Source organism: Trachurus trachurus (assembly GCF_905171665.1).
Source record: "Trachurus trachurus genome assembly, contig: scaffold_124_arrow_ctg1, whole genome shotgun sequence".
NCBI lineage: Eukaryota > Metazoa > Chordata > Actinopteri > Carangiformes > Carangidae > Trachurus > Trachurus trachurus.
The window spans coordinates 157,501-170,606 of record NW_028155240.1 but is presented as its reverse complement, the minus strand read 5'-3'; the positions used below and the strand labels follow the sequence as shown (position 1 = coordinate 170,606).

At 41.0% G+C, this 13,106-nt stretch overlaps 1 protein-coding gene across 1 annotated transcript; it reads right to left on the bottom strand.

The window, feature by feature from the left end:
• Nucleotides 1-1,559: 1,559 nt before the first annotated feature.
• LOC311007962 (leucine-rich repeat and calponin homology domain-containing protein 1-like) lies at nt 1,560-9,165 on the bottom strand. Its single transcript, XM_084001388.1, has 6 exons — nt 9,055-9,165; nt 7,585-7,928; nt 5,142-5,357; nt 4,007-4,152; nt 3,048-3,128; nt 1,560-1,711 (listed from the first exon to the last, which is right to left on the bottom strand). The coding sequence occupies exons 3-5, from the start codon at nt 5,274-5,276 to the stop codon at nt 3,092-3,094; spliced, it is 318 nt and encodes a 105-aa protein (XP_083857514.1). The 5' UTR covers nt 5,277-5,357; nt 7,585-7,928; nt 9,055-9,165; the 3' UTR covers nt 1,560-1,711; nt 3,048-3,091.
• Between the last annotated feature and the right edge of the window lie 3,941 nt (nt 9,166-13,106).

Here is a 13,106-nt window from a genome sequence, read left to right as displayed (position 1 = left end):
TTGTATGTAACACTGTTAAGTGTTATTTAATAGCTATAATAGCTATTAAATAAAACTAAACAGTGTTAATGTACACTACAGTAGTTATTAAACAACACTAGCCAGTGTTATTGTCATCTATTACAATGTTAATAATTTACACCATAAGAGTTAGTTTATTAACACTGGTGCAGAGTAAATAATTTACACTATGATAGTCATTAAATAACACTGACATGTGTTAATATTGTTCATTATAGTGTTGATAAATAACACTAAGGGATTTTTAAGTAACACTAACATATTGTTTATAAATTTAGTAATTAACACTATAAGAGTTTTTAAAGTAACACTATCAAAGTGTTTATAATCTTAGTAATTAACACTATAAGAGTTTTTAAAGTAACACTATCAAAGTGTTTATAATTTTAGTAATTAACACTATAAGAGTTTTTAAAGTAACACTATCAAAGTGTTTATAATTTTAGTAATTAACACTATAAGAGTTTTTAAAATAACACTATCATAGTGTTTATAATTTTAACTCTTTCAAAAGTGTTAATTTAACACTTTTACAGTGGTTCCCATATAAACACTGGGTCAGTGTTAATTTTAACTCTGAAAGTGTTAAATTTGCGATTTCAAATTTGCTGTGTAGATTCATCCACATTAACATGAGACTTTTTTATAACCAAATAGGAACTCCTCGTTGTCCCTTTAATATTAATTTAAATCACTTGCTTTGAGCAGCCTACTCTGTCGTATGAAGTATCCAATCATGTTGATAAGTTTTGTGCAATGGTATGGAAATGTTTGTATTGTTTGTTAAGTGGATTTATAAAACGGAAAGGTGAAATCCGGCAATCTGATTGGTTGTTAACTGTGGTATATTGAGCATATACCACGGCTACTATTCTAAAGCCTTATCACAGCGTAGGCTATCACTCCGCCTCAGGCACGTATGACTGGTGTGAATGGAAGTTGTTGTCATGTATCCATGACAACGGACTGTTGCAGTCCGTAGCAAATACAGCTGATGTTTTTACGATGTTAAAAAATGGACAAAAGTAGTTGAATTGACATGTTTAAGGTGAACTTTCACCTCCAGAGGGTTAACAACGGTAGAGGGGGTTGAGCAGTGACTTTCACCTGAAAAAAAGCGGAGGAAAAGACGAGATGCAGAGCTACTTGGAGCTAACGTCTGGAGAGGTGGGACTATTTTTTCCACAGTGAGGCTATTTTATTGGATAATATGTATTTCTGGTTGAATAAAACTACATGAAATTGATTGCGTATTCCTCTTTCATATTGTCATTATTGGTAACCGTTTTATAAAAGCAATATATCACTCCAGTCCGTGGTCTATGCTCATTATACCACGGCTAAGGGGCGTTGTTCGGCCTGACGCGAAGCGGAGTATGTGTTTTTATTGGGTGGCAAAGCAGTTTCCCCTTGGGGATCAATAAAGTTTTCTAATCTAGTTCTAACAGGTTGTGGTTAGACCGGGTCTAGAGTCCGTCTCGGCGGCGGCTGGACTCACTGATCCGATGTTGGACAGGGTGAACGTTCCCCCCGTCAGCTCCGACGTTCCCAGCTGCCCCACGGCGCCGAGCGCCTGCAGCCGGTTCAGCTCCTGGGCCATGTCCAACACGCTGAGCAGCTGCACCTTCTTCACGTTGGGGACCAGCAGACCCTGACTCGTGTCCATCGCCAGCCCCATGTTGTGAGACGCCTGAGGGCAAGAGACACGGTCACCACGGCAACCACACAAACAACAACAGCAACGACGACAACGACGACGACTGCAGCACCTGAACCTGGAGCATCAGTGACTAGATAGAAAAGATGTGAAGCATTTTATAGCTACGCTGCTACAGGATTAGACTTCTCCTCTCCTCCCCTTCCCTCCTCTCTTCTATTCTCCCCATCTCTCCCCTCCTCTTCTCCTCTCCTCTCCCCTCTTCTCCTCTTCTCTCCCTTCCTCTCCTCTCCTCCTCTCTTTTACTCCCCTCCTCTCTTCTTCTCTCCTCTCCTCCCCTTCCCTCCTCTCCTCTATTCTCCCCATCTCTCCCCTCCTCTTCTCCTCTCCTCTCCCCTCTTCTCCTCTTCTCTCCCTTCCTCTCCTCTCCTCCTCTCTTTTACTCCCCTCCCCTCTTCTCTTCTCCTCTCCTCTCCTCTATTCTATTCTCTCCTCTCCTCCTCTCTTCTTCTCTCCTCTCCCCTCCTTTCCTCCCTCCTCTCTTCTCCTCCTCTTCTCTTCTCTTCTCCCCACTCCTCTTCTCCTCCTCTCCCCTCCTCTCTTCTCTTCCCCTCTCCTCCCCTCCCTTCTCCTCCTCTCCTTTCCTCCCTTCCCCTCTCCTCTCCCATCTCTCCTCCTCTTCTTTTCTCCTCTCCCCTCCTCCCTTCTTTCCTCTCCCCTCTTCTCCTCTTCTCTCCTCCCCTCTTCTCTTCTACTCTCTTCTTCTCTCATCTCCTCCCCTCTCCTCTCCTCTTCCCTTCACTCTCATTTCCTCTCCCTTCCTCCCCTCTCCTCTCCTCCCCCCTTCTCTTCTCCTCTCCCCCCTCCTCTCTTCTCCTCTCCCCTCCTCTTCTCTCCTGCCCTCTTTTCCTCTCCTCTTCCCTCCACTCTCCTCTCCTCCCTTCTTCCCCTCTACTCTTATCTCCTTTCTCCTCCTCTCCTCTCCTCTCTCCTCCTCTCCCCTCTTCTCTCCTCTGGTCTCCTCTTCTCCTCTCCTCCCCTCTTCTCCCCTCTCCTCTTCTCCTCTCTCCTCCTCTCTCCTCCCCTCCCCTCCCATGAGCCCTTTCCCCTGCTGTTAAACCGGCCTGCCCTCCCTTCCATTCACAGTTAAAACTCTTATTATCTGGATTTGGTCATCTAGAGAAGCTTGTATCTGCTCTGAACAACTGGGGTAAAGGTAAAGGTGGATTACGTGATCCTGGATGGCAAAACAAGGGATTTCAAAACCTTTTGAACAACTGGGTCCAGGTCTTTAAAGAAAAAGTTTGAATCTACAATGTAGAAAGAGATAAAAATAAAGAAGTCCAGTCTGGACCGGTCTGGGTCGTACCTTGTAGGTGATGTTCTCTCCACAGCTCTGGTCCAATGAGGCGTTCAGGATGGGGAAGTGCAGGAGTCCCAGAGAGGCAGCCTGAGCCAATGAGAGCACAGCATCAACGTCAGCGCCAAACATCACGTGACCAATCAGCATCAAGGTCGCCCATCAGGCCCCCCTAAAAAATTATTGTAATACCTATTTTTACTTTGACGTGGTGTGTGTTTGAAAACAGGGTACAAAAAATGTCCCAATCAGGGGAACGTTAGTGATTTTTCACAGGATCTGAGGGTTAAACATACATTTGCAAGGCTAAGCTTAAAACAAATGTGTATTTCTGTTGCAGGTGTAAAATTGTGGTATTCACAAAGCAAGGAACTGAAAAGTTGTACAAGTATGTCTCAGTTTAAGAAAATGTTTAAAAAAGAAAAGATAAATGTCTACAAAAAAGAAGAAGGAGAAAGAGAAAAAGAAGGGAAAAAAAGAAAAGATAGATAGACGAGTGGTGTCCACTGCTATTTTGTTTGTTTTCTTGTCACTACTATGTTTCATCATCTTTAATATTTTGAAATAGAGTATAATATTGGTGTTGAAGTAAGCCAATGTAAGTATAACAACAGAGAGGGGCAGGTACTATAAGTTTTCTTCATCCTGCTCCTTTTCATTCATGGTGACTATGTGTACATTATGTAAATATGTGCCACCCTGTGTATACCATGAATGGAATAAATCAAAATGAAATGAAATGAAAAAAGTCCTGCTGCACATCGTTCCAGGTCGACGGGGCAGAACATTTAAAAGCCTTTTTGCCCAGTTCCGTTCCTGCATCTGTATAATGTCCAGAGAACGAAGGCCACATCGGCTGAGGTTTCTACACGTGTGTAAATACAAATATGTAGGCAAAAGTCCAAGAATAGATGTATAAATAAAGGTGACAGAGTGCGGGGGGCTCACACTGTGTCTCCACCACCCACCTGTGGATGTCCTCAGGTAAACACTGCAGACGGTTTCCTCCCATGTCGAGCCACTGGAGCGCCGGCAGAGCGACCACGCAGTCCGGCATGCCGGTGAAGTCCTTCATGGACAGATCCAGGTGCTGCAGGTTCCTCAGGTGTCTGAACTAGAGAGGGGACACAGAACAGACCTGAGACCAGCAGCTGGACCAGAACCTCTGGAGAACCCCTCCACACACCCACTGATCAGACGAGTTAGGTGTCACATGAACCTTGTTATTCATGTTAGTGCTCGTGCTTCATGTAGATCCTGGTTCAAGTTCTGGGGCCGTATTTACAAAGCATCTTCGAGGCCATTTTAGTCTTAAAGGGATAGCTCAACATTTTGGCAAATTGGCTCATTGCCATAACCCCTATAGTCATAGCAGCAGTAGGTTCGTTACCTTTAATTGTCGGTGCAAGCTGTTTTTAGAACGGCGGAGCAGAGCCGTGAGCTGCTCAGAGCTACGCTACGGAGGCGATTTCTTGGTTTCCCTCATCAAACTCATCAAATACACAATCCAACAACTCCAAAACGCTCTGGTGGACAAGTTGTGACCTGCACATTCACCACGCTATGACATAATAACACAACGTTACCACACAGAGTTGTTGTAGAGGGAAATTCATGCAAAACCGCTGATGTGCGTTGCCTTCAGGTACAGTTTTTCAGCAAGCAGTCTCTGCATTTTCCTCTAAAACAACTCTGTCTGGTAACGTTGTGTTATTATCTCATAGCGTGGTGAATGTGCAATGGGCCAATTTGCCAAAATGCTATCCCTTTAAATATCTGGGGGAGTATGAGTTATTCTTAGACTTGAGAAAGTTGATAAAAAGCTTTTATTCTTAATTTGAGAGTTGGACTAAATTCCACAAATTCTCAGCACTTAAGACTAAAATCCTCTAAGACTTGGAAGAATTGGAAGTGACATCTAAAATTCAGTTTACGGCACATAGTACTGTGGTAACTCAGCTCTGAGACCGGCATTTAAGATTCAGTCCTACACTTCACTAAAAGTCTGATTAAGATGCTTGATAACTACCTTTTAAGTGCATCTTTCAGTCAATAATTTGTTTTACTCATTAAGTCGACTCCTATCCGGCCCCTGGTCCGTACCTGGTCAGGGAGGTGGTCCAGCTCCCGGTTCATGGCCAGCTCCAGTCTCTCCAGACTCTCACAGCCGCTCAGCTCCTCGGGAACCACCTGCACTCTGTTGTAGCTCAGCATCAGCTCTCTGAGCCACGTCAACATCCCTGAGACCAGAACCAGAACCAGGAGGACACATGGTGAGACCGGCTACAGGGTCGGTCTTCTAAACCCAGGGGTGCAGATCTGATGCCAGGATTGGGGGGGACACAAAAGTGATTTTTTTTGTTTGTTTTTTTGTTTTGCCCATATGCAGCTCATACCATGCCGCCATAAATCACAACTCCGCAGAGTCTCGGCATATCATTCAAAAAGTCCTGCACAGGGAATCATTTATTGTGCTTATACCTTTCTTGTTTATTTGTCCTAAACAGCCAACAGAGAGTATCACTGCTGTTATATTAGTAAATTATAATTTAAAGGGTCTCGGACATATAATATCTACTCACGTTCTTATCTTTCGCCTCCCACCGACCCTCCCAGATCCCCAATTCTTCTCACCATCTTCCCTTTCTCCCAGTGTATGGAACTTTATGCATGATTAAAAAATATGAAGCCCTAAGATTGAGGGGGTCGTTTTTTTTTAAAGCCTGCTGATATCATCGGCGTCTGAGTAAGAAACTACCCATCATTTGCATCGTAGTGGAGGAGACTAGAGGTGGAATGTGGAGTCAGAAATATATAGGGCTGACCCAAAAAAATCGAAGCTTCGAAGCTTCGTTCGTTGCCATGGTAATCGATCTTTAAGTCCGTGATCGATTGTTTTTTTTTCTTCCTTTTTCCTTTTTGACACTGGTTCTCATCGGCAATTGTTAATTATTAAATTATTAAAATGAGTAGGCGACTTGGCATCCTGGAAACCTGCTTGATTTATGAGATATGCAGTGTTTGTTTGCCATTACTTTCATTATTTCCGCTACGACCCCCCCCCCCGTCAGACGTGACGATCGCGCACCCCACTGGCTGTCGAAGCTTCGATTAAAATCGATTTTATGTACGCGAAGCTTCGATTATCAAAATATGATAATCGGGTCAGCCCTAGAAATATATTTGTCAAACATTATTTGTTCCACCATTTCAATAATTTATTTTTCGATGTGAGGAATGTGAAGTCTGAAAATACATTTGTTAAATTTTGAATAGTTTGGGGTATTTTTATTGGGGGGGACAATTCATGTTTTTCAGAAATCCCCCCCGGGATCTGCACCCATGTCTAAACCCCCTCTTTGACCTGTCGGAGCTACTACTGACCGATCTGTTTGGGGATTTGGAGACAAACACTCACATCAGACCAAGGGCGTCATTTATGATATTAAAAAAAAAAAAAAAATTACTTCATTAATCAAACAATAATCGATTATTAATTAATTATCAACTATTTTGATAATCTAATAATCAGTTTGAGTCGTTTCTTAAGAACAAAAGTCCAAATTCTCTGATTCCAGCTTCTTAAATGTGAATATTTCTGGTTTCTTTGTTCCTTTATGACAATAAACTGAGTCTCTCTTTGGTTTGTGGACAAAACAAGACATTTGAGGACGTCGTCTGCTGGTTTGGGAAACACTGGTTGATGATTTTCAACATTTTATTGAACAAACAACAAATCAATTAATCGTTTAAATAATCGACAGATTAATTGATAATGAAAATAATCGTTAGTTGCAGCCCTACCAAAAAGTAAAATAGTAACTGAATTACTACATAATAACAGTAACTATTGAGTTACTTTTATTTCATAAAATGCTCAAATATGTTAGACTAGTTGATGGACCGAAAAAAAAATGTATAACGTAAACTTTAACAGGTGTAGCCTATTACTATTTTCTGATGGGACTTCTTGAGTCAAGTAACGGCGCATTTTATTGTCAGTAACGGTAACAGCGTTGTAACGGGGAAACAGTAACTTTTTTGATTACTGTTACTGAAAAAAGTAGCGCCGTTATTTCATGACGTAGACGTAGTAATCCCTGGTCATAATTGGTCAAGTCCATATTCTGCACAGAAACATAATGAAAAGAGCCACAAGGCCAAGAAACAGTCTTAAATGGCTGGTTCATCATATAAAAGGAGAAAAGACACTGTCCCAAAGAGGTTATAGTCATATCACTGAGTTAAGACTTATATGAACACAAAAATATTGCTTACTTCTGCTTTAACACAAACATTCTGCTTACTTCTGCTTTAAGTTCATTTTACTACTGTAACGAATATGAAAATGACAAAATAAAGAGGTAAATAAGCCTTGTCCTTTTATCAAAGTTAATAATTTAGCACTTTTCCACGCATACGGTGACTTTTTTGCTTTAAAAAATCCCTATACAGACAGATATCTTAACCCCCCCCAAATGTTTAACCCAAAGCTACGCCCCTGCATCAGACCGAAGACTGGACCAGGACAATAATCTGTAGATACCTTCCACTCCTCCTGCTCGATGCGGAGCACCAGCCGTCCGTCCTCGGTCTGCAGCTTCTGTCTGAGTGGAGCCAGAACGGCCCGGTCCTCCCAGACCCCCAGGCTGAGTCTGGAGCGCCGCTCGGTGCCGCTCCTCCTCCTCTGCTGCTCCTCCTCGTCCTGCTCCTCCCTCCTCCTCTTGATCCGGGTCTCCCACAGAGCTCTGACCGAGCCGATGGAGCCGCACACCACCACGCCCCCCACCATGGTGACCACGACGACGATGACGTCACAGCGCCGCACGGGGAGACAGGCGAGATGACCTCTGACCTCTGAGCTGCAGCCTCGCTCTCCTCCTGATCATCCTGTCGTATTATCACCAGAGGAACAAACACAAAACATTTCATTTCTTTGATTTCATTTCTATTTGACTAAATAAATTGTAAAGAAAACCGTTTTTTAATTATTCATTTAATTGAGGCCTGTATTGAGGCCGCATTTTGTAATAATGTAATTAATTTCACCTCATGATGTAATATTTTGTAAAATCTGCCACATTTTGTAATAAAATTCTTAAACACAATATGTAATAAACTTTGCTGCATTTTGTAATAAGTTGTTACATTTTGCACAAAATTATTATTAAAGTTTCTATATAAAAAAGTGCAACACTTGTATTTTGTAACTAATGCAATATGTAACAACTTATAACAAAATGCGGCAAAGTTTATTACATATTACGTTTAACAATTTTATTACAAAATGAGGTGAAAATGTATTGCATTATTACATAATGAATATATATCTTAAATTACTCTTTGTATATTTATTTTATAGTTTTTAAAATGATTAGGGAGAGATTCACCTATATTTCGTTGTGCTTCATTGCTCGATGACAATAAAGGAAAATTTAAATTTACAATATAACAGAAAATCCTCATTTTGGTGAAATTACAACAGTGATTTATTTGATTTGATTTGATTTATTTTCCATTTATCTTCACGTTGTCAGTTACACAGAATGAAAAAAGTACATTTACTCTGAGTGTATCTTGTTAGTTGTATTTTCATTAGTGCTGTAGTATTACAGTGCAGTAATATAACAATGTACAGTGTTATTGTTGTGTAGTAGCCTATCACAGTAATGGACTGTTGTGTTACAGTGTTGTGGTACTACACTATAATTACAGTAGTATTATCATAGCACCACTGTGTTATTGCAGTACTACTGTATTACAGTGTTGTATTATCAGAGTACAGCTGTACAGTGTTGTAGTAGTATCTCACAGTACCACAGTGTTAGTGTTGTAGTCGGTGAACACTGGTGTCATGTTGTAGTTAGTGTTGTATTCCTATAGCTCTGTAGTATTGCAGTACTGTGGTACTCCAGTATAACAGTGAGGTAGTATTATTACAGCGTAGTAGTATTGTATTGTAGTATTAGTGTAGTAGTACTGCAGTACTACACAGTCTCAGTGTAGCAGCTCTCACCTTGTCTCAGCGCAGCGGCAACAGTCGTCGTCCATGCTGAGAAATTTGACCTCAGATCAGATCAGCTGCTGGTTAATTTTAGTCAGAGTCTCCAGGTCACATGACCGACAGATACCCCACCTCTTACCCTCTTACCCTCTTACCCCCACCTCTTACCCCCCCTCTTACCCTCCTACCCCCCCTCTTACCCTCTTACCCCCCCTCTTACCCCCACCTCTTACCCTCTTACCCCCCCTCACTCAGAGTCACATGACTGGGCCGGTCCTGGGTCCAGGGAGAGGAGTCGGGGTCTCTCAGCCAATCAGAGCGGAGGACCACCCACCTCCTCTCTGACCTCTGGAGTTTCTGACCGCGTGTCCTCCTGCACGTTGGGACGTTGTCATGGTGACGGCAGCATCTGGTCCACACACAGCAGCCCTAAAGAACAAGGATGGGATGTAGGAGCTCAGTGCATCATGGGAGTTTGGTGAAAGAAGCTAAAATGAGTCGTAGCAACAAGTAATAAATATTTGACACATGAAGTAAATAAATTGGCCTTTGGTCAGCCCTATATATTATGGTATTAAACTACATCTTTTTATTTAACTAGGCTAGTTAAGTCACAGTAGCATATACTGATTTGTTGAACTTACAGGCTTGTTACTAAGTATGTATTACAGTTTTTCTCAGTCGCTTTGGTGCTTTTCTCACATCACACTTAACATTTGCACAACAGTTAGTGCATTTCTCAGAACAATTATTGCAAACTGCAAAACCTAGTGGATGACCTGCAAAAGCGCGTCACTTGCTCAAAATGGATTGTCCATCCCTCAAAAGCAAGTACTCATGTCAATGAAACTGTCAGTGTCGTCAAAATGAGAAGTCCTGACACCATCGTTTATGAACAAGATAGTCAAATGGCTTTGTCATGTTTTCATTAGGACACTTTATTCTCTAAGTGTTTTCCAATGCACAAAGTGATGATACTACCTGAAAATGCTCCAGACAGCACTATACACTACTTGTACAGCCATGTGAAAACTACAGTAAAGTTACACATTACTGTATTTAGTGGAGATACTGAATATGTATGTTTCACATTTCTACTGCATATGCTCTTTGCAATTCTGATTTGTTCACAGTGTTGTGCAAAGGAAAACTACACTACAGTCATCTACAACAAACATAAGAAACACTCTTAGGGTACAACTTTACGTAAACAATGTTGCAGTACATATAGTAACTGAACCTACAGAGTACTGTAAATCATTCCTGCACATCCAGACGTTCCAGTCACATTTTCATCTACATCACTCTGTCAGTTGTAGCGATTGAAACAGATTCAATATTCCCAAAGATACAGTAATGTCATCCTTACATTGTATCTCTTTCAACCTTATGCCATTGTTTGTAATGGGCTCAGTCTCTTCCACCTCTGTGAGGTTGTCTTGTAATCCTATGTGATGCAGAGTAAAATTACAGTAATGTACAGTACATGTACTGCATCAACCATTATTACTGTAGTGTACAATACTGTCAAAGTGCTTCCTACTTATAAAATGCTGTAGTGCAGTACCGTGTAAGTCTAAATGTAAAAAAGTTCTTGTCCCACTGTATCTTACAGTAATGCCTGACACAATGACAGCAGTGCAGATTGTTTAGTGCTGAATACATACCTGTTGTTCCTTACTGTAAATGTTTGAATCATTGAATTCACAGTGCTTCTCCCAACATTTAAAATTAGTTTGACAGATTTCGAAAACTAGTTCAACAATTTTGTAATGACTCAAGCAATGAAATGAGGACTATTAGTTTTATAGGGAAAGACTATTCCGCGTTCAAAAGTATAGTTCATTTTGACTGACATGACATAAACAAATGATAATGTTGTAAAACAGCAGAGAATTGTATGAGAGCAACTGATACATGTCCAAAAGCATTTGCAATTTGTTCAGAGGAAGGAGAAACTGCTACTATGATGTGGACAAATGACTACATGTTGTGGAGGTTGAACTAATAGTTATGAGAACTTTCATTCTGATCTGAGAATAGCACCAAAGCGATTGAGAAAAACTGTAATTATCATGATAAATAAAACTCAACCTGTCACACAGCTCCATGTTGTCTCTGTGTCTGTGCCGCTGTCCACGGTGAGGGGGGGGGGGGGGGGGGGCAGCTTCTGCTCACCTGACTCTGTGCAGCTTCTTAAATCCAAACAGTCCGACACAGCGACGCACTGCTCCTCTTTGGCCTCAGTGTCTCGGACTTCCAGAGCAGCTACAGCGCAGCGTTGTGACCTCAACCATGGTTGGTGAGAGCAGAAATGTTGTTGTAGGCCTGTGCATATTCTCATTTGTCCAGGTCATAGTATTTCAAAGGAGGTTAAATCGAAAGCAACTGGACTTATACTGAGTCTCCACACCAGATAGTTGGACCAGTCCCAGCCTGGTCAGATGCTACATGAACTGATGAAGCCTCTTGGATGAAGGTGAAACGTCTTCCTAGACAAATAACTAAGTCCAGTTGCTTTCGATTTAACCTCCTTTGAAAAAAAAAAAAAAAAAAAAAAAATTGTTGTAGTGAAAATGGGCGGGCTCGTGAAAACGAGCGTTAACTCGCGTATCTCGCGTTTGGTTGCGCGTAAAAGCTCGCGCGAAAAAAAAGCGTTCCTCGTGTTTGTGTGGGAAGCCCCTTGCGGGTCTTCCCACCAAACACGATGAAATAGACGAAGACGCGAGGGTCCCGTCGCCATAAAAGAATCGCGTGTAGCGTCGCAAAAAAAAAAAAAGTCGCGTATACCGCGTCTCGCGCCTAATCGCGTCTTTGCGTCACGGCCTTTTACACCGCGGACGTAACGAATAAACGGTGACGGTGTGAACGAACAACATAGAACAGGACCAGACGTGGCGTTGTTTCCTCTTTTCACCGACAGCTCCACTCTCCCTTACTTACACTAACTACTGTTATTGTTGAGGCAGAGAATTGTGGGATTTGTAGTTTTTGACCAATCGCAGGTTGTGATCTTTCTGTTTTTGTGATTTTCCCCGTTTCACACATGTATTTTTTTTTTTAGGGGCAAATGCGAGTGAAATGCTCGCCCATGGAGGGCATAAGAACATTTAAGACCTGTCTAAAATGATTTAAGACTTGAACACAATAATTCAACAAATTTAATATATATATATATATATATATATATATATATATATATATATATATATATATATATATATATATATATATATATATATATATATATATAAATAAAGCAATTAAATTTTTTTTTTTTTAAATTGAAATAGATTACTGTTTCATTTATACTTTGTTGGATTGGTTTTTTGTTTCTTCAGTGTTTTTTAAACAGCCAGAAATGATCTCATCTGGTCTGGATGTTTAAATAGATTTTAAAAATGCAAATATACAGTACATCAGTCAAATACATTGGGAACATTTTCCCATGTGTTTCAAATTTAAACTTCAAATCTCATTAAATTTGCTAATAGTTGGGGAAAAGTTCTTTAATTGTGAAATAATCAAAACTGTATATATTCTACATTATAAATGTTGTTTATTTGACCAGATTAAATTTAATTTAAATCCCATTTTGTTCCTGAATCCACCAAACTGCTGGGATCAGAATAATCCTGATGTTCTGGATCAACGTTTTCCTGATCCGACTAACACAAACTGATGAAGGTTTGATCCATTTTCAAGATTTGATCTGATCAATGATCCAAAATCCAATCAGTTTTTAACCCTTTGAACAACTGGGTCCAGGACCAGAAACTGACTTCTCCCACGTTCTCTGAGGAACCTGAACTCACCACAAACGACTCAGACTTGGTTCACTTCAACTTTATTGAGTTTTTTTTCTTTTCTTTTTTCTTGTTTGACCAGGGTTCAGACACTTCACTGTTTATGAGTCGGACCAGAACCAGAACCAGGACCAGGACCACAACCAGGTCCAAGAGTCCTGATCCAGATCCACATCCCCACACAAAACCACGACAGCGTCAACAAACAACAACAAACATTTCAACACATGAAACAAACAAAACAAAACAAAATAAAGG